Source organism: Hypanus sabinus, chromosome 10, assembly GCF_030144855.1.
Source record: "Hypanus sabinus isolate sHypSab1 chromosome 10, sHypSab1.hap1, whole genome shotgun sequence".
Taxonomy (NCBI): Eukaryota; Metazoa; Chordata; class Chondrichthyes; order Myliobatiformes; family Dasyatidae; genus Hypanus; species Hypanus sabinus.
This window is the reverse complement of record NC_082715.1, coordinates 96,897,094-96,923,353: the sequence shown is the minus strand read 5'-3', so window position 1 is coordinate 96,923,353 and position 26,260 is coordinate 96,897,094. Positions and strand designations below refer to the sequence as shown.

The window sequence follows — 26,260 nt, the reverse complement described above, 5'->3', positions numbered from 1 at the left end:
CCAAGAATTGAAAGAAAGGGTGGTTACATCACACCAAATATTGATTTGATTTCATTTTTTAGAGTTTACTGCTCTTTATAGTAATTTTTTTGATATGTGGAAACTTTATTTTAAATTCTTGAAAGGATATTTGCTTTACAGATTTTATTTTACATGTGCTTAAGACTTTTTCATAGTAAACATAGAACATAGAAAGCCTACAACACAATGCAGGCCCTTTGGCCAACAAGGTTGTGCCGAACATGTCCCTACCTTAGAGATTACTAGGCTTACCCATAGACCTCTATTTTACTAAGCTCCATTTACCTATCCAAAAGTTTCTTAAAAGACCCTATCATATCCACCTCCACCACCGTTGCTGGCAGCCCGTTCCACACACTCACCACTCTGAGTAAAAAAAAACCTACCCCTGACATCTCCTTTGTACCTACTCCCCAGCACCTTAAACCCGTGTCCTCTTGTGGCAACCATTTCAGCCCTGGGAAAAAGCCTCTGACTATCCACACGTTCAATACCTCTCATCATCTTACACACCTCTATCAGGTCACCTCTCATCCCCTGTCGCTCCAAGGAGAAAAGGCCGAGTTCACTCAACCTATTCTCATAAGGCATGCTCCCCAATCCAGGCAACATCCTTGTAAATCTCCTCTGCACCCTTTCTATAGCTTTGACATCCTTCCTGTAATGAGGCGATCAGAACTGAGCACAGTATTTCAAGTGGGGTCTGACCAGGGTCCTATATAGCTGCAACATTACCTCTTGGCTCCTAAATTCAATTCCATGATTGATGAAGGCCAATACACCGTACGCCTTCTTAACCAGAGTCAATCTGTACAGCTGCTTTGAGCGTCCTAAGGACTCGGACCTCAAGATCCCTCTGATCCTCCACACTGCCAAGAGTCTTACCATTAATACTATATTCTGCCACCATATTTGACCTACCAAGATGTACCACTTCACACTTATCTGGGTTGAATTCCATCTGCCACTTCTCAGCCCAGTTTTGCATCCTATTAATGTCCCGCTGTAACCTCTGACAGCCCCCCCACACTATCCACAACACCTCCAACCTTTGTGTCATCAGCAAACTTACTAACTCATCCCTCCACTTCCTCATCACGGTCATTTATAAAAATCATGAAGAGTAAGGGTCCCAGAACAGATCCCTGAGGCACTCCACTGGTGACTGGCCTCCAAGCAGAATATGACCCGTCTACAACCACTCTTTGCCTTCTGAGGGCAAGGCAGTTCTGGATCCACAAAGCAATGTCCCTTGGATCCCATGCCTCCTTACTTTCTCAATAAGCCTTTCATGGGTACCTTATCAAGTGCCTTGCTGAAATCCATATCCATCTACTGCTCTTCCTTCATGAACGTGTTTAGTCACATTCTCAAAAAATTCAATCAGGCTCATAAGGCACGACCTGCCCTTGACAAAGCCATGCTGACTATTCCTAATCATATTATACCTCTCCAAATGTTCATAAATCATGTCTCTCAGGATCTTCTCCATCAAATTACCAACCACTTAAGTAAGATTCACTGGTCTATAATTTCCTGGGCTATCTCTACTCCCTTTCCTGAATAAAGGAACAATATCTGCAACCCTCCAATCCTCTGGAACCTCTCCCGTCCCCATTGATGATGCAAAGATCATCGCCAGAGGCTCAGCAATCTCCTTCCTTGCCTCCCACGGTAGCCTAGGGTACAACTCATCTGGTCCCAGCTACTTATCCAACTTGATGCTCTCCAAAATCTCCAGCACATCCTCTTTTTGAATATCTACATGCTCAAGCTTTTCAGTACTGCAAGTCTACAAAGTGTTAGGGTACAAATTTATTGTAATGATCATACTTGTACTCCTATTGCTGAAACTCCTTTGTGATTAAGTGCAGAGAGGTTAATCTCTGTTCATTAACATTTGTGTATCATGGAAGGGAGGTCAGATTAGAACCTGGTAGTCTATTAATAAAGCTTCATGCTTAGTAGAGAAACAGGAAGACAAACGATAACATTGGTGCAGGTTCTGTTGTCGTTTGTCATCTATATCAACAATCTGGATTATAATGTAGTAAACTGGATCAGCAAATTTGCAGATGACACCAAGACTGGTGGTGTAATTTGATAGTGGAAAAGGCCATCAAAGCTTGCAGTGGGATTTGGAAGAGCTGAACAATATGGATCAACAAGAGGCTGATGGAATTTAATGCAAACGAGTGTGAAGTGTTGCACTTTGGGACGACAAACCAGGGTAGGACTTGTACAGTGAGTGGTAGGGCACTACAGAGTGTGGTAGAACAGAACTGGGAATACAGGCCCGTCCTTCCTTGAAAGTGGCATTACGGATAGGTAGGGTTGTAAAGAGAGACTAGAACAAGAGATCATGGGTTAACAGAGAAATTTAAAATATTTAAGGGGAGCTTCTACACTCAGGTGTAGAATAAGCTGCCAGTAGAAGTGGTGGATGCGGGTTTGATTACAGCATTTAAGGTAAGTTTGGATAAGTACATGGATTTGAAGGGTATGGAAGGCTATGGTTCAGGTGCAGGTTGATGGGACTAGGCAGAGTAATAGTTTGGCATGGATTATATGGGCTAAAGGGCCTTTTGCTATGCTGTAATTCTCTGAAATTATGCCAAACAGATGTCTAATATGAACATGACAATTGTCCCATGTAAATTAAGGGTCAGCGCATCGATATGCTTTGGACACTTAGAATCTTGCTCCTGCAAAGATTCTCACAGTCAAGTTTAGTTTTTTTTCCCTCCAGTCTATGTATGCACAGCATTGAAGTTTCAGGGTCAAGTAAAGCAGAGCTAAAGTGATAATACTGATAATATTTTATATATATATATAAAAATTGTCTTATAGATTCTTTTTACAAAAGTTGTTGTTTTTGTTCCTCATGGTCCTTGATGCTGATTGCAATGAGTTCCACACTGGTTCATTAATAATAAGTGCTGCAATGCAAAAGCTCAATGAAACTATTTTACTTGCATCAAAGACAAAAATATACAGGATTTAAACTACCAAAAAAAATCACCAAACTACACTCACAATATTGCTGTCACAAATATGCATTAAAAATGTAATTGTTTACTTAAAAACACAACTTAATTATTCCTTTTGCAATTGTCTTTTGACTTCAATTCAAAAGTTACAAACACTTTGGAATAAACAGTCACAGATGCATTGTTAATCTGCTGCTGCATTGTCAATGGCCTTGTGTTATCAGGAGTTGGTGGTTCAGAAGCACCACCTTCACTCTCTTTGGTTTCTTCTTCCCGAACAATCAAAGGTCTGCCCAAGGACTGGCCAAGCAAGCGGCACACTTCAAAAGCTTTACGGCGAGAATTTGCAACGGCTCGAAGACATGCTTGCCGTCTGTAAAACAAAAGTAAATCTGATACAATTTTATGCTATGTACCTTTAAGAAATTGAAATGGAGATCTTAGATTTTTACTTCCTGGTGGAAATAAGCCAGAGAGATAATCACCTAATCCTTTTTTGTCCCTGTCAGGTTGATTACTCTTTTAAAATTGCCAAGGATATATCGCAAGCTAGTAAGGTCCTCTTTAAATATGCTCTGATGATATCATCAAGTCTCCGTAATCGAAGGCCCAAGTTAGAGCAGTGATTCCTCTGCCAGAATCAGCAACCTGTATAAATCAGGCCAGGGAAGATGAGGAGTTTATTACTTTTTCTAAAAAGTAGGAAACCCTAGGTTTCATCTGCCTTCCCTTCCAAGATTCTGAATAGATTGAACTAGTACCTAACATCTGCTGTCAGCAGAAAGTTCTGCTTTGTTCTTGTCTGCCAGAGACTGGTGCAGGATGTGGAAATTCTAGTTGCTTGCTTTGGCCTTCAATATAATGATCTCACCCTTAGAATAATTGCACAAGTATGCATTTTAATAAAAGTCTCTACAAATCTTTCACCAAAAATATAAATAGCCATCTCATCAGTTATCTGCCAGGTATTGAGAGTTCTGGATTACAATTCTCCCAGTGGTCAATTACAGTTTTATATGCTATTTAAAAATTGCACCATACCCATTATTCATAGTTAAAGAATTCCTGCGTGCATGATAAAAATAACTGAATTAGAAATTATTTTTACAAGCAGAAAACAAGTAGCTTCATCTCAGTTCTTACAAGACACATTGACCATTTTGCACACCCCACCCAACCCTATGCCTATCATTGACTGTAATATGACCTTACAAATAACACTTGAAAATGACATTTTACACATGGAAAAAACAACAAAACTGGTACATCAGAGATACCAAGTTCTCAAGACCTTCCTTAATAGAATGGGGAAACAAAATATACATTATACCCCTTTAAAAAAAAATGCAACTTCCTCGGTAGAATTAACTGAATTTATTGCATTATTGCTGGCCAGAAAGTAGCAAATTTTGATGCATGGTGGTTTCCTATTCCATGTACTGTAGGCATGTCAAGGTGCATAACTAAAACTTAAAAACTAGAGACTGTGACAGTTATACTAGTTGGGAAAACTGTAGGGATGGAATTTCCTCATTAATGGAATTAATGAGCTACCAAAGATGAATAAAATACAGGAATAAGTGAAGGAAAGTGTTAAACACTGAATAGTTAGAGATACAATGGAACTTGATAAACTAAAAGGGATTTAAAAGAAGCACTAAAACTAAATGGGAAGGTAAAGACAAGCATGGTATTTAATTGTAAAAGGACAGAAGGAAATTTAAGATACTACAGACTACTTGGGATGGATTGGATAAAAATAACTTGCCAGCAAATGCAAATTACAGAAATAAAAATACTTACAATTTAGAATATAAAGGGGATCATGATAATTGTGTTAATAATAAGGGTCCCTAGCCCAGATGCATTAATTCACATTTGAAATACCAATAGAAAGGATAGCAAAGCTCTTATGCACATTTTAAAATAAATTATTAAATAATGTCAGAAGACAACTTGGTAACCAATATAACAGGTAAGTGAGTAGTCAAGCATGTTAAGGGACAATATACTTTTCATCTGAACACTTAATGGTAGGAAATATAAAATAATTCCCAGTTAAAGAAGAAATCTCCACAGACACCCCCAGATTTTTGTAGTCAGTGGTAAATTTACTTTGTTTGAATCTTCCGTTACTTGCTGCTGTAGCCACAGTGCCAAAGCTCCTGCTCAGCTGCAGGACCTCCTGGGCAGGAATCACACCACTTGGGAGGGGGAGGAGGAAAGAACAGTCCCAATAAGCCTTGTGTACACAAGTAGTGGACAAAATTAAAATTGGCTCTGGTTGTCCAAGACCAATGACTAATGCTGATCATTTCAACAGTTAGAAATAAAAACATTCCAAAACCAATAAAAATATTCAAACTATAGACAAGATATGAAACAAAAGTTATTGAAACATTTTAAGAGCTAAAAAAAAACCTTGATCCCTTGCAGCTGCTCGCCTTCATTCAAAAGGATAGAGATACTGTGCAATTTACAGATGGATTCAGGAGGAAATGTCAGAGTACATTTAAGAAATGCTGGTGAACAGCTGCCAGAACTTGCATTCAGACTGATGGTAATTCTGAATTTTAAGGGATTTAATTAGGAAAATGCCAGCATTTACACTCAGAGTTACAAGTGAAAGAATAAGTGCTGAAAAATGACAAAATAATGGTGGGTGGGGGAGGGTTGCGTACATTGTTTGATAGTGATAGAAAAGAATTAGATAACAGAAAAAAAGAGAGGTGACGGACTTGAAGATAAAATTGCACATTGCAGTCTGCTGGAGAAGACCAAGCAATTAAACACCTATGGGTGGGGGAAGAGGGTTACACATAGGATTAAAATGCAAGGAGGAAAAACTAATCAGGGCATTTTTTTCTTCAACTCCTGTTCCCACTATGTACGTTAACACTGTATTTGGGGAATGCCGCTTGAATTTACTAAGAATTCTAAATTAGAAGCCATTGTAAACAAGTCTGAAGCTGTAGACAGCAGCTTTCAGAGAATGGATTAATGAGTCGAGGGATGAAGCACATTGTACACCAAATGGATCTGGGAATGCAACATGACAAACTGCACTAAACATCTTGCAAAGAAAACCTCAAATTAAGATGTATAATTAAGTCAGTGGATGGATAAGACAGTTGGCAAAACACCCACGATAAAATCACTAGATAGACAGAAGACAACATTTATTGCTGACAAGTTATTGAGCCGGTACTTCAACTGTACTAATCAAAGATGTCAAGACTAGAAGTTAGGAATGCAGGAAAGTGAACAGTAATATTCACTGTTCGGCACAAAGAAGGTGGTGCTTTTATGTTGGGTGGCACAAAGGTGGATAAATCCCCAAGACCTAAAGAAAAAATATCCTAGGGTATTGTGGGAAGGAAAGGAAAATATTGCTGGGGTCCTGGTTGAGTTTTTTGTGGTTTTCCTTTGTGACAGGTGAGATACCAGATGACTGGCAAGTGGCTAATGTAGGTCCTTTAAGAGATCCAAGAACTAGCTGGGATCTAAAGGTCAGTAAGCGAAACATCAGTAGTGGGAAAGCTACTAGAGGGGATTCCAAGAGACATTATACTTCTGTATTTATAAAGGCAAGGGTAAGTTCAAGTTCCTGCATGTCAACATCTCTGAAGATCTATCCTGGGCCCAACACATTGATGCAGTTACAGTAGCCATGTTTCATTAGGAGTTTGAGGAAACTTGGTATGTCACCAAAGACTCAGTAAATTTGTACAGATGTACAGTGGACAGCATTCTAATTGGTTGCATCACCATCTGGTATGGAGGGGCCACTGCACAAGATCAGAAAAAGCTGCTGAAAGTTGCAAATTCAGCCATCTCCATCATGGACAATAACTTCCCCAGCACTGTGGACATCTTCAAATGGCAATGCCTCAAAAAGGCAGCATCCATCATTAAGGACCCCCTTCACCCAGGACATGCTTACAAAAAAGAGCAAGAAAAGTAACATTTTATATATTAAAAACTTCTCTTGCTCTCTTTTTGCACTACTTAATTAATTTTTTTTATACAGTGGATTCCAGATAATTGGGCTATTGGTTAATCAGAATAGGCACTCTTAAAGAACAAAAACAAATCAAGAAAATAGCCAGGATTCACTTCATTTATTTGGGACACCATGCCACTTAATTGGACAACAGCTGAACAGTTTCCAACAAGCACCAGTTATTTGTACTGTGTGGCCATTAGACATTACACTGTGCTTGGAGCGAACAGTTTTTAAATAGCATCAGTATCGTGTGTTTCTGTTTAAAATCTTTTGTTACTTTAGTTGGTGAGAAATAAGCAGTAAGACAATTCAGAACTGTCTTGATCACTGATTTCAAAAATTTTAGCTTAGAGGTGCCAGAAACAGCCAGCAGTGAAAATAAACTGATTTCACTAATTTAACAAGTTAGGAACTACAAAGAATTTGAAGGTATGAACCATAATCTTGAATGTTACAATGAAAATTAAGATTTGGAGGGGGCAATCATTGAAAGCATTGTACGAAGGCAGTCCACTATCTTCACTAGGGGTCTGTGCTAATTTTAGTTAAGCAAAAGAACACGGTAGCATACACTGGATGAATTTCTCCATTGATTAGGAACTAATACATAGTTTATGTATTTGTTAGCAGTGTTGGTAGCGTTCCAATTTCTTTATGTATTTTATTGAAATACATAATTTGTCACTCAATTAAACAATAATTTCTTTTTAATTTCCCTTTTTAACTATTTCCATAAAATCCAGCTAATTGGACCAGCAGCTTAATTGCACCAAAATGTTCTGGTTCCAATGTCTCCCGATGAACTCTTATTGTAATTTATAGTTTTATTATTATTATTATTATTATTATTATTATTATTATGTATTGCACTGTACAGCTGTTGCAAAACAACAAATTTCACAGCACATGCCAGTGATATTAAACCTGATTCTGATTCAGATTAGGGACAGCCAGCAAGCTTTGTGCGTGGGAAATCATGATTCATGAATTTGCTTGAGTTTCTGTGAAGAGAAGAGAGATTGATGACGGCAGGGTGGTAGACTTGTCTGCATGGACTTTAGAAAGGCTTTTGACAAGGAACCACACGGTAGGTTAGTTCACAAGTTCAGTTCCAGCAGAATCTAAGTGAGCTAAGCCATCTGGAAGAAGACAGGGTGATGGTGGAGGGTTGTTTTTCATAGTGTTATGAATGTACCACAGCTCCGAGGGGCCGAAGGAGCGGAAGCAGCCCCCTCCTTCCGGAGAATCGCAAGATTGCTATTAATTCGGGTCTTGGACCCAGGCAAATGAGAGACAATGCAACGGTTTTGGCCATTATTCTTAGAGGAACCTGTGTGACGTGCATGTCCCTGCTACGTGACTGCTACCATGGATATGGACACTCTCGGGTAATGTGGGGGTGGGGATTGCATCACCCTACTTTGATGGACATCTACAACTCTGCAAGTCAAGATAAAAGGGGACTGCAGGAGGCAGTACCCCAGAGCGACGCACCAGAAGGACACCCTCGCTCAGTGTTCCCGTGGCTGGAAGCCACTCAACGCCACGTGCGCTCCTAACTCCTTTGCCTGGGGAGCGGGTGGCTGATAATACCGAGAAGGACTTCAAACTAACAACGGGGAAACAACGCTCCCCTGATTTAATGGAGTGCCTTCATAAAGACCCGGGCAAGTTTTTCCGTTTTTCACCGATCCCTCTAAAACACGTGAAACCCAGCGATTCCCCGAAAGACTAAAGTCTGCAGACTTCTGAGTGACTTTTATATTTCCAACGGACAATATATTATCCCCTAGACAACAGTCGAGATTACTTCTTAATGATGAACATTACTATACCCGCGCTTTAGATTGAGTATTGACGACGTGCATTATCTGAATGTTTGTATAAACCTTACTTTTGTGCCCCTTTATAAATAAAATCGTTTGAAAATAGTGACATCAGACTTCAACGGACCTCTCTATCTTTGCTGGTAAGTTATCCAGTTACGGGATACGTAACAATAGTCAGTGGTGTGCCACAGGGATTAGTGCTGATCTACCGTTGCCATATACATACAAAATGTTAACAATGGGTGAGGATATAGGTGACATAATTATTAAGTCTGCAGATAACATTAAAGTTGTTGGTACAGTAAAGAAGGTTGTCTAAGGGTACAACAGGGTGTTGATTATGTGGGAAAATAGGTAAAGGAATGGCACCTGGGGCTTACCTGACAAGTGCAAAGTGGCATTTTGGGAAGTCAGAGCAAATCATACACAATTAATAACAGAGTCCTATGGAGTATTGTAGAACAGAGACTTATAAGTATGAATCATAGTTCTCGAACAGAGGTAACATGGCAGTGTATGGCATGCTTACCTTCATTGATCAGGGCACTGAGAACAAGGATTGGTTTGTCGTTGTTACTGTACAACAGTACAAGATGTTAGCAAGACCACACCTGGAACAGAGTGTGCAGTTCAGTTGCCATACTGTAGGAAGGGATTGATTAAGTGAGAGGATACAGAAAAGATCAGAACTGAAAGCCTAGTTACAAGGAGAAACTGGATAAGCTGGGACTGTTTTCCTCAGTGAAGGAGGGTGCTGGATAACCTTGAGGAATAAAATCACAGGGGATAAATAAGATGTCATGTCAGTCTTCTTCCTATGGCAGTGGTGTCTAAAATTAGAGGCCATAGGTTTGTCAGTCAGGACTAGAAACAAGTACTTTCACACAGACTAGCAGGTAAATACCAGAGGAAGTGGTAGTGGCAAATACAATTACAATTAAAGGACTTTCAGGAAGGTACATGGATAGGAAAGATTTAGTGTCAAATGGCCAAAATGCAGGCAACTGGAACCAGCTTAAGAAGGCACGTCATTCAGCATGGATGAGTTAGGTTGAAGACCCTGTTTATGTGCTACTTAACTCCATGAAACTGAAAAAACAAAGGCTAAGCTCAGCGAGTGAATAAATATCTCTCTTGGAAGGCTACGAGGAGGAACAGGAAGTTTACATTTGTGCAAGATCTCCTTAGAAAGAGTGCTCTACATCCAGGATGAAAGACAGACTAACCGTTGAGCCAATGGAAGCCCAAAGGAAGTTGGTGATTGCATTTGGGTAGATTAACATTGTGTACCCAAACAGCTATCTTATATAATGTCCTTACCAATTTCTCAGCAATATTTTTAGTGGTATCAGAGAGAGTACTTGTATATTAAGAGACAAATAAATAAACTTCAAATATTCTGCCTTACTCTTTGGGAGGAAATGGCAAAAAAAAAAGAACAAGATGGAATTAACTGTCAATAATTCAATGGTCTTATGCAGGATGCCAGAGTATGCCACAAAATGTTAGGTGCTCCTGATCTCAGTCTGAATGCAACTCCATCTAAATGACCGTATTCCAAGTCCAATATAGTTAACCACTACCTAGTCAGGTAGCAGATACACGAAACGTATACCAGGTGAGAATAATAGCTATTAGATTAATTTAAAAAATAAATATTTAATAAAAACAATCAGTGCAATGATAACATTAATAATTACTAATTGTACACCTGATTTTTTTTTACCCCAAATAAGAGAATTCAGTGCTTCTTTTAAGATGCAGATTAGTCACATTGAGACTGCCTGCTCCCAAGATAACAAGTGGACTTTAGATGGGGCAGGATTTTAAATTTTTAAATAGACTTTACTTTCTTATGTACATTTCCTACTTTTAATATTCAGATAAAAGTACATGTCACTAACATTCCAATAGCAACTGCAAGACAGACTAGATTTAGAATTTGTATATCATCAAGTTTTTCGCAGCCTGTCTGATAATTCATAAATAAGATTATAAATGCGATGTGGATCAGAACATTCGCTTAGATTTAACTAATGGCAATGTTTCAATTCCAGGAAAATGTGGGAAATCAAACAGTAAAAGGATGTTCTTGGAATGTAACTGAACAAATTAAAACATCTGCTTTGGACAATGTGTTAAATCATTAAATTACATCCTGATTCTGTACAAAGTAATCAAAGTTACCTGATGTTTTCCACAACTTCGGGTGTGTGGAAGAATTGAGGTGAACTAACAATGACAGAATTGTCTAATTTTTCCGCTAACAGGTTACATAAATCCTCCATCTTGCCAAAATCACTGAATATTACACTGACCTAGGAAAGGGCAAAAACAGAGTTTGTTTTAAAAAAGTAAATTCAAATAAAAAGTACAGAACTTTCTGAACTTTATATGACCTTGTAACTGATTAACCATCAATTCTGTTTTCTATAACAATTGTGGTGTTTATCTATTTCCCTTCAAATTGAAGGTCACAATAAGAAATTGTCAATATTGTTTCAAAAATTAACATGATATGCAATTAACGCAGTCTTTTGCTGCTCTCACTGTTCACAGATATGAGATGTAAACATATCCTGTTCCACATTCTAGGTTTATATACATGGTTATCTGTCCAAAGCATTCAAAATGAATGAGCAATCTAAGCAAGTAAATTCCCCCTTATAAAATTTTCAATTATTTTTCTTGATCCACACAATAATAGGTTTAAACTCCAAAACTCACTCTTGATAGGCGTGCTGGTCATTTTAAAATTTAATGTACACTTGAAGCAAGGGTACAGAGGGGATAAAAACCCACAGTTTGTCACAAGTTAAACAGAAGGCAGCTATTTGGGTAACAGATGAATGATAGAAAGTTCTCAAACTGGGAGATAAAGAACACAGTATTTACTGGACATCTGAAACAAAAAGAAATGCTGCAAATAGCCATAATCTGTAAAGAGGGAAACCTAGCTTATTTATTTATTATTATTTATTTAATGTTACAAGTGGATAAGCTTACATCAGAACTGTTCATTTCTAGAGACAGGCAAAATACTGATGGCTACCAGAAAATGTTGAGTTTAATACTGATTCCTGAGAGCTACAATACATTTAAATGGAACATGATGTGGCGTTCCATAGGCTTCATTAAAATAGTATAAGAGACCAAAGGCAGATCTGGATGAGCAGGATTAAAATGGGTAATTAAAGTGCCAATGGAAACTCAAACACGAGGAAATCTGAAGATGCTGGACATTCAAGCAACACACACACACAAAGTGCTGGTGGAACGCAGCAGGCCAGGCAACATCTATAGGAAGAAGCACTGTCAACGTTTCGGGCTGAGACCCTTTGTCAAGACTAACTGAAAGAAAAGACAGTAAGAGATTTGAAAGTAGGAGTGGGAGAAGGAAATCTGAAATGATAGAAGCCAGGAGGGGGTGGGGTGAAGCTAAGAGCTGGAAAGGTGATTGGCAAAAGGGATACTGAGCTGGGGAAGGGAAAGGATCATTGTACAGGAGACCTATGGAGAAAGAAAAGGGGAGGGGAGCCCCAGAGGGAGATGGAGAACAGGCAAAGAGTGATTAAGGAAACTCAAGGTCACCAGAGGAGATTTTTGTAAAGCAATCACCCACTGTTTTCAGTCATTTCAAGAGGAGAGCATGTGTTGTGAATAAAGAATCACATTCTTGATTAGAAGTACATGTGAATGTGTCGGAGGCTTGGAGGTTTGATGGAGTCCGCTGTGGTCGGAGCGCTTTCACTGTGTGCTGTGTCTGCGAGGCTGAGTCAGGCGGCGCTGTGGAAGTCCATAGCGGGGGTATTTCCTTCTGCCACCGGCATGAGATGACGAGTCTACTGGGATCCTGAGGAATTATGGAAACTGTGTGGTGGTTTCTTTTGAACTTATAGTCTTTTAACATCTTTGGACTATTTTTACTGTGCGCACGGTCTGTTTTTTGATCAATTATGCCATTGTTTGCACTGTTGTAACTATGTGGTTTTGTTCAGGTCTTGTAGCTTTAGTTTTTGGTCTTGTTTTGTCTGGTGCATTTGGAGCTCCTTTCCGGGGTAGGCACTAAGATGGTAGCGCGATATTAATATGCAGCAGCCTCTCCAGACTCTGGATTTGGGGATTGCCAAACGTTATGTGGATTTTCTGGTGTAGTCTGTTTTGTCATGTGCTTTTGTGATATCATTCTGGAGGAACGTTGTCTCATTTTTTAACTGCATTGCATTTGTGGTTTCTAAATGACAATAAACTGATTCTGAATCTGAATTGCTGTTTCACATTAAACTACTGTTCAAATACCTGAATGGTGAGATAGGAGGAGGTAAGATGGCAGGTATGGCATCTCTAGTTTTTGGATGATACGTGCGTGTAGTTGAGCAAACCATGGAGATGTGAATGTTCCCTTTGGGATCCTAGAAGGGAAGGCAAGGAGCAGGAAGGTGTATTTGGTGGTGGAATCTCAAAAGATGGAGGAAGTTACAGATACTGTGCCACTGTGAACATGTTGGCTGAATGTGCCTCCAAAGGAAAAACTCCTTTGCCTGGAAGGAGAGCAATGAGAATGCAGTGTTTGAAACAAAGTGAAGATCTAATCAAATATTATAGAAGTAAAGGCATTATCAAGGTAACAAGGAAGATAGCTTAAAGATATGGGAGGCTTGCCATCAAAATGGCTGTGATGGGTTCAGAGAAACCTGGGACAAAGGAATGCTTACAAGAACAAGGAGGGAGGAGTTTTAGTCAACATAGCTGTAGGAATTTAGTCACTCTATATCTTCTCAGATGGAGCTAGAAAAGCCACAAAAGGGGAGAGTGATAAATGAACCACTAAAAGTGGGAGACGAACAGAAATTGAGAGCAAAATTAATAAAATATTTGAGTCTTGTACTTTTTCAAGAAGCAGCACCAGTTAGTACCAGAAAACAAGCCAAGCAAGAGATTTTGTGTAGGTCTGAAACAATGACTGATGGGCCTTGGATGCATATAAGAAGAATTCATAACAACACCTTTAAAATCCTGAATACTTAAAAAAAGTGTTTAAAGTAAAAGAAATAATTGGATGATTTTGGCAGTAGTTGGATGCTCTGAAAACTAAGTTATTATTAATAATGCAAGTCTCAGAGCAGGATACATGAGCAAAATGAGAGCAGTAAACTAAGCCTAGTACACTAATTAATTCACTGCCATAAAGAAAATAAAATGTACAAATTCTATCAACAAGCCTGAAATTTACAAACACATTTGCCAGTACTCTACAAATACATTAAATATGTAACTGAAATGAACTGCTTGTATTCAGCAATCAACTTCGCCTTTACAAATAAAATCAAAACCGATGGTAATATTTATTTGCCCATAATTATTATAATCAATTTATTGCCACAGATAGTTTATACCCTGCATGTTCTTACAAGTTTATGGAAAGTTATAAAAGAATGGTACCTCCGCTTCCATCTGATAGCCACTTTCAATTCGGCGAAAATCCTTAGTCAACGTAATATTGTCTTCCTACAATAGAAAAAAAACTTGAAACAAAAATGCTGTAGATAAGAGTGTAGAACTATACTTGGAATAAAATTACTGCCCAATGAATGCATGCACTACCTCAAGCAACCCCAAGTTATTTCTCATTGGTCAATAGAAGACATTTCAATACAGCATGAATAAAGTTCAGAGAGATAAAATTCAAAATTCATTTCCACAATCCTTCCCAACAGTAAAATGAATTGACTGAGAATTTTATGTTACATATTGGAATTTTCAAACAATGGGAGTTATAAGCCTTTAGATTTTTCTTGAGTTAGTGCAGGGATGAGTTTGAGAATTGTTTTATCAAGAGAAATGGGTTGAGTGCCGGATAAAAGAAAAATGGTTTCTAATTGTTCTAAAAAAAAGAACCAGGAACTCTTCTCCCTTGCTGGAAGGAAAAGGAAATCATGATTCAAGAAGACCTTAAACCGTTGAGGGGAGTACTCCAAAGATCTTACCAGTAATTTGGGCAATAATGCAGTCCTGTGTTCCTAGATCTGCATTTTACTACCACTATTCCATTAATGCCCCTGCTAAGAATAGCCAGCTCAGCTATTTTCTGCAAGAGCCAACTATTTACTATGTAGGTCTGTACTTTAAGATAGAAGTACAAGAGATGCAAGAGCCTGTTGACCCCCAGTCAATGTTTTAGAAATAGCTTCATCCTCTCTGCCAACCAAATACGATCTCATTTTTTTGTACATTTTGTAACTTATAGATATTTTTATGGACTATAATGTATTGCTCCCACAACACACCAGCTTTCAGAATATATATCAGTGACAATAAACCTGATTCTATTGTACATTAATTGAATTTCTACAATTAATTAAATGTTTATTGTTCATATGAGATTGTTCCAAATTTCTGAACAATATTCCATTTGGTTTTGTTGTAATAATTAATTTACCTTTGATCCTTTCATAAATATTACATAAAGTAATATTATCCACTGGCAAAGGATCACTTTTGTTATGTATTGACAGTGAAGTTCTATTTCCACAAAATGCTTCAATCTCAGTCAGAAATGATCAAAATTCCAAATGAAACAACCTGAATTAAATTTTGCTCTCTGGCATGCAAATGATAACCCTTTATCTAGATGAATCAATCCTGTGTGAGACTTTGATTACTTTTATATGCAGAAATAAAATTTAAACTCCACGATCTATGCATTACTGTTCACATGTACTTGGTTCCATCTTAGTCTCTCACAAAAGAAAATATCTTCTCAAAAATTAATTTAAAAATAATATTCCTCTCGCAACTCTCTCTCTCATCTTGGATCAAACACTTTTCAATGTAATTTTTAAATTCATACCAATTCCATATCTAAATTGTTACTAATCCAAGTTTGTTACTATCCATACAAAATTTTTCACTGACAGTTGTAGTAACAATAAATTCCAGTTGATGGCACTGGCGATATGCTAGAAATCACAATATGCCATCAATGGGCCAGCCCTTCCAAATTTATATTTGCTAAATGGTAGCATCTATATTGTACTATCTAAGTATATCTTCAGAATAATGCTCTAAATATTTACTCAGAACAAGGCAAAACAATTAAGATGGAAATCTTGAGTAACACACACACAAAATGTTGGTATTCCAGTTTAAGATGGTGCTGGTGAAACGCAGCGATTTCTGGCTGGTGGCTAACAACACAAGGGAAACAACTAAATACTTTGTTAATCACACATTTTCTGCCAAATAAGCACTGCAAGTCATAATCTGTAACTTCACTTTAGACTTGAAAGCAATTCAATGTGGCAGTAAAGAGGCAAAGTGAGATGGCAGGCCTGTCGCCGAGAGCAGAAAAGACCCGAGGATCAATCATTTTAAGCACCATGCCAAATCTGAAAGATCAGTTACAGGCCAAATCAAGGCGGTGAGGTCCGGGTACCAAAGTGTACCAAATCGATTGAATTCGATGTTTGAACAGGGCTGAATCTGAAAGGACCAGTGTGGGCCGAATCAAAGTGGTGTCATCCTGGCCCCAGGGCAATTGAATTCGATACTTGGACATTGATTTAGGCACTGAACCAGATTGAAAACATCAGGACATTGGGGCCTGAGGTGAGGGATGGACCAGTTCTCATCACTACTCCATGACTCGACTCTGCATTGAACTATGAGACTCTCTTTGTGGTTGTCCAATTCAGAATGCTGCTTGGTTGTGGTTATGTTTCCATGATGTGTTCTTTTTCTCTGCACAAGGGTGTTCAATGGTCTTTTTTTATGGGTTCTTTTTCATGGGCATGAGGTGTTTTTTCATGCACCTCTCTGCAATTGGTTGTTTGACAGTCTTTTAAAAATGTTTTTTGAGTTTCTTATTTCGTGGCTGTCTGTTAAGAGATGAATTTCAAGGTTGTATAATGTTTGCATATTTTTCATATAGTGGTACTAGAAAGTTTGTGAACCCTTTAGAAGTTTCTCTATTTCTCTAAGGGTATTTCACATTTAAAGATGTCTTGTAGGGAGGGCATTGTGTATCCCCCTCCAATAGTTTTTGATAACAGGACAGTCCCAAAAAATATGATAATGATTTGCATTTTGAGTTCCACAATTTCTCCAGCAAACAGGGAGGTTACTATCATAATGGGATTTCTGAGAGGGTGTAATAAAGTATCATATCAAGTTTTTCCATCTAAACTCCCTCCATTTCTGTGAACTGGTACACTTACATTGATACCATATTATTGTCCATTCTTCCTCAGATATAATTATCCCTCCTTCCTTCTCCCATTTTATTTTAATGTATGAAGTCGAATGTGTTTTAAGATTCGACAACCCCTTATACATGCTTGAGATGATTCTACTACCATTATCTGAATTATATGCTTTTCTAAATAGCTCTATCAAACATGTACTTGCGTCATATTAACATAGCCTATATATTTTGGATATATACCTCAAGAATGGTTGAAAAGAGATAAATATTTAATGAATATACTATTGGTGGCTGGTAAAAAGACTCTTACTAGGAAATGGTTAGCACAAGAGAGCCCAATTTTAAATGCATGGATGGAAATTACAATGGACATTTTCAAAATGGAGGTGATACCAGCATCTGTTAATCATAAGCTGGAACAATTTGATTCATACTGGGAAAAATGGTTTAACTACATAATGCCTCATAGGCCTGATTTTATTCTCACAAATCAATGAATATATTGTAAAAAAAAGATCACTCACTACTTGTACATAGTTTTTTTCCTTTTGCTTGTTTTTTCTTTCCGCTCTTTTCTAATACTTTGTGGAGATTTGTGATATATATGATTATATGATATATATGTACAATGTCTGAAATACACCTTATGGAAATGTTTGTTTGATGATGAACTTCAATAAAAAAATAAATTACAAAAAAAAAGAATTTTCTCTATTTCTGCCTATGACCTAAAATGTGATCAGATCTTCACGCAAATCCTAAAACTAGATAGAGAACCCAATTAAATAACACAAAAACATATTTGTTTATTTTTTCTTGGAGAAAATGATCGATTATTACATGTATTTATTGGAAAAACTATGTGAACCTCTGCTTTCAATAACTGTTGATCAGTCCTGCACATTGGCTTGGAGGAATTTTAGGCCATTCCTCCTTAGAAAACTGCTTCAATTCTGGGATGTTGCTGGGCTTCCTTTCATGAACTGCTTGCTTCAGGTCCTTGCACAACACTTCTTTAAGGATTAAGGTCAGGACTATGACTCACCCATTCCAAAACACTAATTTTTTTCTTTTTAAACCATTCTGTTGTTGATTTACTCATCTTTCAGATCATTGTCTTGTTGCATTATCCAACTTTTATTAAACTTAAGGTGACAGATTGCTACCCTGACATTCTCCTGTAAAATGTCTTGATACACTTTTGAATTCATTGTTTCCTCAATGATTGCAAGCTGTCCAGGCCGCGAGGCAGTAAAGTAGCTCCAAACCATGATGCTCCACAGTTGGGATGAGGTTTTGCTATCGGTGTGCAGTGCTCTTTTCCCTCCAAACATAGCAATGTGCATTTCCGTCAAAAAGTTCAACTTTGGTCTCATCTGTCTACAGAACATTATTCCAAAAGGGTTTTAGGATATCCAGGCGGTCTTTTGTAAAACTTGAGACGTGCAGCAACGTTTTTGTTTTGGAGAGCAGTGGTCTCCTCCATGGTGTACTTCTGTGAACACCATTCTTATTCAGTGTTCTTCTTATAGTGGACACATGACCAGAGACCTCAACACGTTCTAGACATTATTGCAGGTCTTTTGCTGTTATCCTTGGGTTCTTTTTCACTTCCTTCAACATTGCATGTTATGCTCTTGGTGTGATCTTTGCAGGATGCCCACTCCTAAGGAGAGTAGCAACAATACTGAGTTTCCTCCATTTGTAGACAATTTCTCTTACTGATAAACACTCAGGTCTTTAGAAATGCTTTTTAAGCCTTTTCAAGCTTCATGCATCTCTACAATTCTTCTTCTAAGGCTCACTGACAGTTGTTTTGATCGAGGCATGGTGCCAATAAACAGACTTTGTTTGAGAAGAGCAAGCTCTGTCAGTAACCTGACTTTGTGTGTCTTTTTTATAGGACAGGCCATCTCTACATCCCACACCTCCAATCTCACCTCATTGATTAGAACATCTGACTCCAAATAGCTTTTGTGGAAGGCATTACCCCAGAGGTTCGCATACTACATCCAACAAATATATGTATTATTGGATCACTTTCCTCATTAAATAAAAAATACCATATTTTTGTGTTATTTACTTAATTGGGTTCTCTCTATCCAGTTTTAGGAGTAGCGTGATTTAATCATATTATAGGCCATATTTATGCAGAAATTGAGAAAATTCTACAGTGTTTACAAACTTTTTATCACAACTGCATTTTGAACATTTAAACTTTAAGAACGCAGCAAGCCAGGCAGCATCTATTGAAGGGAATAAAAAGTTGACGTTTTGGACTGAGACCCTTCATCAGGACTTCTACTTGGTGAGCTCCTCCAGCATTTTGTGTGTGTTGCTCAAGATTTCCAGCATCTGCAGAATCTCATGTTCAAGATGAAAATCTTGTCCTGTGAACATTTTCACAATATTCTTGTGAAATATCTTAGACATTATATAGTTTTCATGGCATTAATTAACAGTGCCAAATTTGGCTCAGTTGTCAGAATTCTCACAAATATGTCAGTGAGTAAGTATCCCAGAGATTTAAGTACAAAAATCTGGCCTGACCCTCAAGCACCAAGAGACCATAAGATGGAGGAGGAGAATTAAAGTTCAGAGTAAGTACTGTATACATCGCCATATACAACACTGAGATTTATTTCATTCTCTTGCAGGCATTCACAGTAAATTTAACAGTTTCTTACCCCAAGCTATCAGATTCCTCAATACCCAGAGCCTGGACTGACACCTTACTGCCCTATTGCCCTGTTTATTATTTATTGTAATGCCTGCACTGTTTTGTGCACTTTATGCAGTCCTGGGTAGGTATGTAGTCTAGTGTAGTTGTTTTTTTCTCAGTGGTTGTTTTTTTACGTAGTTCAGTCTAGTTTTTGTACTGTGTCATGTAACACCATGGTCCTGAAAAACGTTGTCTCATTTTTACTATGTACTGTACATAGCAGTTATGGTCAAAATGACAATAAAAGTTGTCTTGACTTGACACCTGGACAAAAAAGACACATACGTTTAGATGCTGTTCATAGACTTCAGTTCAGCATTCAACACAATCATCCCTCAGAAACTGATTGGAAAGCTGAGCCTACTGGGTCTGAACACCTCCTTCTGCAACTGGATCCTAGACTTCCTGACTGGGAGATCTCAGTCAGTTCGGATCGGGAGCAGCATCTCCAACATCATCACACTGAGCACAGGGGCCCCCCAAGGCTGTGTGCTCAGTCCACTGCTGTTCACTCTGCTGACCCACGACTGTGCTGCAACACACAGCTCGAACCACATCATCAAGTTCACTGAAGACATGACCGTGGTGGGTCTCATCAGCAAGAACGACAAGTCAGCTTCCAGAGAGGAGGTGCAGTGGCTAACAGACTGATGCAGAGCCAACAACCTGTCTCTGAAGGTGAACAAAACAAAAGAGATGGTTGTTGACTTCAGGAGGGCACGGAGTGACCACTCCCCGCTGAACATCAACGGCTCCTCGGTAGAGATTGTTAAGATCGTTAAATTTCTTGGTGTTCACCTGGTGGAGAATCTCACCTGGTCCCTCAACACCAGCTCCATAGCAAAGAAAGCCCAGCAGCGTCTCTACTTTCTGTGAAGGCTAAGGAAAGTCCATCTACCACCCCCCATCATCACCCCATTCTACAGGGGTTGTACTGAGAGCATCCTGAGCAGCTGCATCACTGTCTGGTTCGAAAATTGCACCATCTCGGATTGCAAGACCTTGCAGTGGATAGTGAGGTCAGCTGAGATCATCGGGGTCTCTCTTCCTGCCATCACGGACATTTGCACTACACGCTGCATCCACCAAACAGCATTATGAAGGACCCCACGCACCCCTCATACAAACTCTTCTCCCTCCTGCCATCTGGAAAAAGGCACCGAAGCATTCGGGCTCTCATGACCAGACTATGTTAACAGTTTCTTCCCCCAAGCTATCAGACTCCTCAATACCCAGAGCCTGGACTGACACCTTACTGCCCTATTGTCCTGTTTATTATTTATTGTAATGCCTGCACTGTTTTGTGCACTTTATGCAGTCCTGGGTACATCTGTAGTCTAGTGTAGTTGTTTTTTTACTCTCTGTGTTGTTTTTTTTAAGTAGTTCAGTCTAGTTTTTGTACTGGGTCATGTAACACCATAGTCCTGAAAACCGTTGTATCATTTTTACTATGTACTGTACATAGCAGTTATGGTCGAAATGACAATAAAAGTTGACTTGACTTGTGAAACACAACAGAATCAACAAAAAATTGCACACAACACATACGGATGAACAATCAGTATGCAAGAAACCAAGAAATTGTGTAAATGTAGCAGAAATAAACAAAATAATAATACAGTAATATATAAGTAACAAATATTGAAAACATGAGTTGTAGAGTCTTTGAACGTGAGTGCATGGGTTGTAGAATGAGTTCAATGCCAAGGTAAGTGAAACTATCCCTCTGGTTTAAGAGCCTGATGGTTCAGAGGTAATAACTATTCCTGAACCTGCTGCTGTGGGTCCTTCATGAGGGATACCGCTTCCAAACCAAGCTGTCTTAAAACCAGTCAGTATACTCTTCTCTGCACATCTTTAGAAGTTTGTCAAAGTTTAGATGATATGCTGAACTTCACAAACTTCTGAGAAAGTAGAGGCACCACTGTGCCTTCTTTCTAATGGCACTTCAGTGCTATATCCAGGACAGAACTTCTGAAATGATAAAGCCGAGGAATTTACAGTTTGCAATTTGCTGACTCTGATCCCCAGAAGAGAACTGGCTCAAAGACATCTGGTTTCCTCCTCTTACAGTCTGTAATCAACACAATCAGTTGGTTTTGCTGACATTGAGTGACAGAGGTGGTTGTTGTGGCACCATTCATCCAGATTTTCTATCTCCCTCCTATTCGCTGATTTGTTACCTTTGGTTTGGCCAACAACAGTTGTGTCATCAGCATACTTAATATGGCAATGGAGGTGCACTTAACTGTATTTAAGCTATTTAGCCCGATAAGTCTGTTCTACTGTTCAATCACAGTTATCTCCCCCAAACTCCATTCTCCCACCTCTTCCCCAAAATCTTTAACAAGCTTACCAATGAAGAACCCATCTATCTCTGGCTTAAATATACCTAATGACTTGTCTTCCACAGCATTCTGGGGCAAGAAATTCTACAAATTCTCCAACCATTGGCTTAAGATATTCCTCTTCATCTGTATTAAAGGGATGTTCATTTTTTGAGGCTGTGCCCTTGGGTGCTGGACTCTCCTATTAATAGAGACATCTTCTTTACAAGGATGTACGTTTCTTTCCCCCCCACACACCATATCTTTACTTGTATATATTTTTTATTATGAATAAAGTCTATTTTGGAAATAATAACAAAGTCTTCCTTGCTAGGGTGTTTTTCCAATCAATTCTGGCTAAGTCTTCCCACAATCCCCTGTAATCAGTTACCTTTAATCAGTTGTAATACCATTACATCTGATTTCAGCTTCATGACCTTCATAATCAGGCATGCTTTTATTTTAAGTTAATATAGAGATTTTAAAAACAGAAAGGCACCTGCCTTTTTAGATAAATGTTAGAAAGATCATTGATAAACAAGGGTATAAGAGCTAACTGGGTTAGGCAGGAATGTACAGCTAAGTTACAGCTAGATTAGTCAATCTTATTGAGTGGCAGTGTAGGCAAGTTTAGTAGAACAACCTACCCATGGTGAAGACAATCAGTGGAATTGACAAAAGGACCCAAGTTAATATCTATGACACAATCAGTATCATTGAACCAGAATATCTGGAATTACTTTACACAGGAGCTTACTGAATACCAACAATACATCGCATTTCCTAATTTATAGCAGTGATTATGCTTCAAAAACAAAAAAAAAGATTAGTTCAAAGTAAATGTATTACCAAATTTATTTTGTCACCATATAATGAGATTGATTTCATTGCAAGCATTCATAGTAAATACAAGAAACACAATGGAATCAATGAAAGATCACCTCTAAAGGGATGGACACACAATCAACATGCAAAAAACAACATACTGTGGAAATACAAAAATAAAGAATAATAATAATAATAAACAATAAATATTTTGAATGGGAAATCAAGAGTCCTTAAAAGCCAGTCTGTAGGTTATGGGACCAGTTCAGTGATGGGGGTGAGTGAAGTTGAGTAAAGTTATCCCCTCTGGTCAAGAGCCTTATTGTTAAGCGTTATAACTTTCTGAACCTGGTGGCTTTGGCAGTGAGGCTCCTGTACATTCTTCCTGGGTTATGAATATATTGGGATAACACACACAAAATGCTGGTAGAACACAGCAGGCCAGGCAGCATCTATAAGGAGAAGCACCGTTGACGTTTCGGGCCAAGACCCTTAGACGAAGGGTTCTCCTTATAGATGCTGCCTGGCCTGCTGCGTTCCACCAGCATTTTGTGTGTGTTGTTTGAATTTACAGCATCTGCAGACTTCCTCGTGTTTGCTGAATATATTGGGATGTCTGGAGCCAGGAAAGGCAGTATATTAATGCAAGTCACCTTGGTGCATATGTAGCATTGTTTTCAAAGTCAATCTTATGGTCATATAAACAAGAACAATAATACACAAATACAACGCAAAATGTAGTTACAGCAGTATCACAGGCATAAGAGCAATAAAGTAAAATCCCAAATGTCTGATCTCAATATTTCCTACAAATACAATTCATACAATGTGTAACTATTAAATATCTACCCAATATGTATAACAACAATTCGATAGCTGAACATCTAGGAGATTATGTGTTAAACAATGATCACTTTGATGCAGGTTTATTGCACTGTTAATAGTCAGTTCATTATTATGTCACTTGAAGCAGGTGGCTATTAACGTTACATAGCTAATGATGGCAAACATCATCACTGTCACATTATAGATCTGTAGAAGTGTGACAAACGATGTGACGCACGGACAGAGCCAGTTTAAGCTATTAATTCCAAAATGGACACAAGAATAACGAGACAGAACAATTCTCAATAAAACATGTGCTTTTAAAATAACATCCTCCCGTAATCTAAAAATATCTACCGCAATGAAAAGTCAATTAGTTGAAACAGGGGCCGCTGTAGTGAGAGGAAACTGTGCATAAGAGTAATAAACGATCCAGTAATCTGCTTCTAATGACATCAGTGAAGGATAAAAATAAGCCTGGAAGAAACATGGAAGAAGCCCACTTACTCTTTTTTAAAAGTAATACAGTCTAGTTTTCCCTACTTTTAGTTTCTCCTCTTCCACCGCCACTCCCCATTTCTAGCCCCCTCACCTGGACGCCGTGGCCCCGCACGCTCTGCACGATATAGTCGAGCCGCCGGATCACACTGCTCTTGGCCTGCACCGCCGCTTCCTTCCTGCTGCCGACCAGCACGCAGACCCGGGCCCGGTCAGGCGGCGCCGATACCTCGGCGGTGGCGCTGACCTGCACCTCTCGCTCACCCGATCTGGACGAAGGCGACTTTGCCCCGCGGCGCTCGGCCCTTACCCACGTGGCCTTCCCGAGGCTGAGATCAGGGCCAAGCGCTCCGAAGACCTGAGCCGGGGCGATCTCCATGGAGACCGGTGGCAACCCAACTCAGGCAAAGAAGGGACGCAAGGGCAGTTGAAAAAAAACAGCGCTTCGTTGCTATGGCAATCAACCGGGGCTGAGGGCGACAAGTGCGCACGCGTAGAGAGTGTTACGCGATCGTGATGGTTCGGTGCGTCGGAGTTCAGGCATTCCCTCGGATTACTAACAACACATGGAATGTTACAGCTAACAGTATCGCTCTTTAATATAATGACTTTAATTCAGCAAAAAGTTACCCATATGGGTAACCCTAATTTCTAAAGTAAGTATGTACATGTTCGGCAGCTCATTGTGGGCCGAAGGGTCTGGATTGTGCTGTAGATTTTCTTATGTTTTGATGTCTCAATTTCACGCAGGCTTGAAACTTTGTCCGCAGAAACAGGAGATGCCCCCATTTTTTTCTTTCTGTCTCTGCCCATCACTCTGCCTGTTCTCCATCTCCTTCTGGTGCTTCCCTCCCCCTCTCTTTCTCCCTAGACCTCCCGTCCTATATCCTTTCCCTTCTCCAGCTCTGTATCCCTTTTGCCAATTATCTTTCCAGCTCTCAGCTTCACCCTGCGGTCTTCTATTATTTCGCATTTCCCCTTCCCCCTCCTACTTTCAAATCACTTATTAATTCTTTCAGTTAGTCCTGATGAAGGGTCTTGGCCCGAAACGTCGACAGTGCTTCTTCCTATAGATGCTGCCTGGCCTGCTGTGTTCCACCGGCATTTTGTGTGTGTTGCTTGGATTTCCAGCATCTGCTTTCCTCGTGAGATGCTGAAAGAACCCAGCTCATTGGGCGGCGTCTGAGGAAAGGGAAACTCCACATTTTAGAAAGTGAGCTAACTCGCAATTTAAGGAAGAATGGAGAGTTTACAGTTTTTTGAACTGGGTGGAGGGAGCACAGAAACATGTCATTTGGCCCAAATGGTTAATGCTGACCAAGTTGCCCAACTGTACTCTCATTTGTCAGTGTTTGGTTGGTATCCCTCTAAACATTCAACCCCACCCCTCTTCTTCTATTCCTCACTTTGCTCTTACCTCTTCTCACCTGCCTTTCAACTCCCCCTGGATCCCTTTCTCCCATGATCGACTCTTATCTGATTCCTTCCTCTCCAGCCCTTTATCTTTCCCAACCACCTGGCTTCGCCCATCACCTTGCAGCTATCCTTCCCTTTCCACCATCTTTTTATTTTACAAACATAAGAAATGGGAGCAGGAGTGGGCTATCTGGCCCATCAAGCCTGCTCTGCCATTCATTAAGATCATGGCTGATATGTCCATGTACTCACCTCTACCCACCTGTCTTTTCCCCATAACCCTTAATTTCCTTTCTCTGCAAAAATCTATTCAATCTTGTCTTAAATATATTTACTGAAGTAGCCTCCACTGCTCAATTGTGCAGAGAATTCCACAGATTCTCCACTCTCTGGGAAAAGCAGTTCCTCCTCATCTCCAGACAGCATCACCCTCTGGCTCTCAGGTACTTTCAAGCCTTTCCACCACGGCAAGATGACAATCCTTGGAGAAAGATACACGTGCTTCCCTGTATGCACATCTGGCTGGTGTAGAGGCAGAGAGCCATAATTCTCAGTCTAATGCCAGAGACTCTCAGGATGATTGGGTTCCACTGTTAGA

At 39.3% G+C, this 26,260-nt stretch overlaps 1 protein-coding gene across 2 annotated transcripts; it reads right to left on the bottom strand.

Annotated features, from left to right (window-relative positions):
* Positions 1–2,974: 2,974 nt before the first annotated feature.
* On the bottom strand, positions 2,975–24,710 carry irak1bp1 (interleukin-1 receptor-associated kinase 1 binding protein 1). Of its 2 annotated transcripts, XM_059982354.1 has the most exons (5): positions 24,341–24,710; positions 14,289–14,354; positions 11,034–11,164; positions 5,127–5,215; positions 3,152–3,384 (listed from the first exon to the last, which is right to left on the bottom strand). In XM_059982354.1, the coding sequence occupies exons 1-5, from the start codon at positions 24,623–24,625 to the stop codon at positions 3,293–3,295; spliced, it is 663 nt and encodes a 220-aa protein (XP_059838337.1). In that variant the 5' UTR covers positions 24,626–24,710; the 3' UTR covers positions 3,152–3,292. The 2 variants fall into 2 exon arrangements, with proteins under 2 accessions (XP_059838336.1, XP_059838337.1); XM_059982353.1 differs by lacking the exon at positions 5,127–5,215 and having other exon boundaries at positions 2,975–3,384; positions 24,341–24,708.
* Between the last annotated feature and the right edge of the window lie 1,550 nt (positions 24,711–26,260).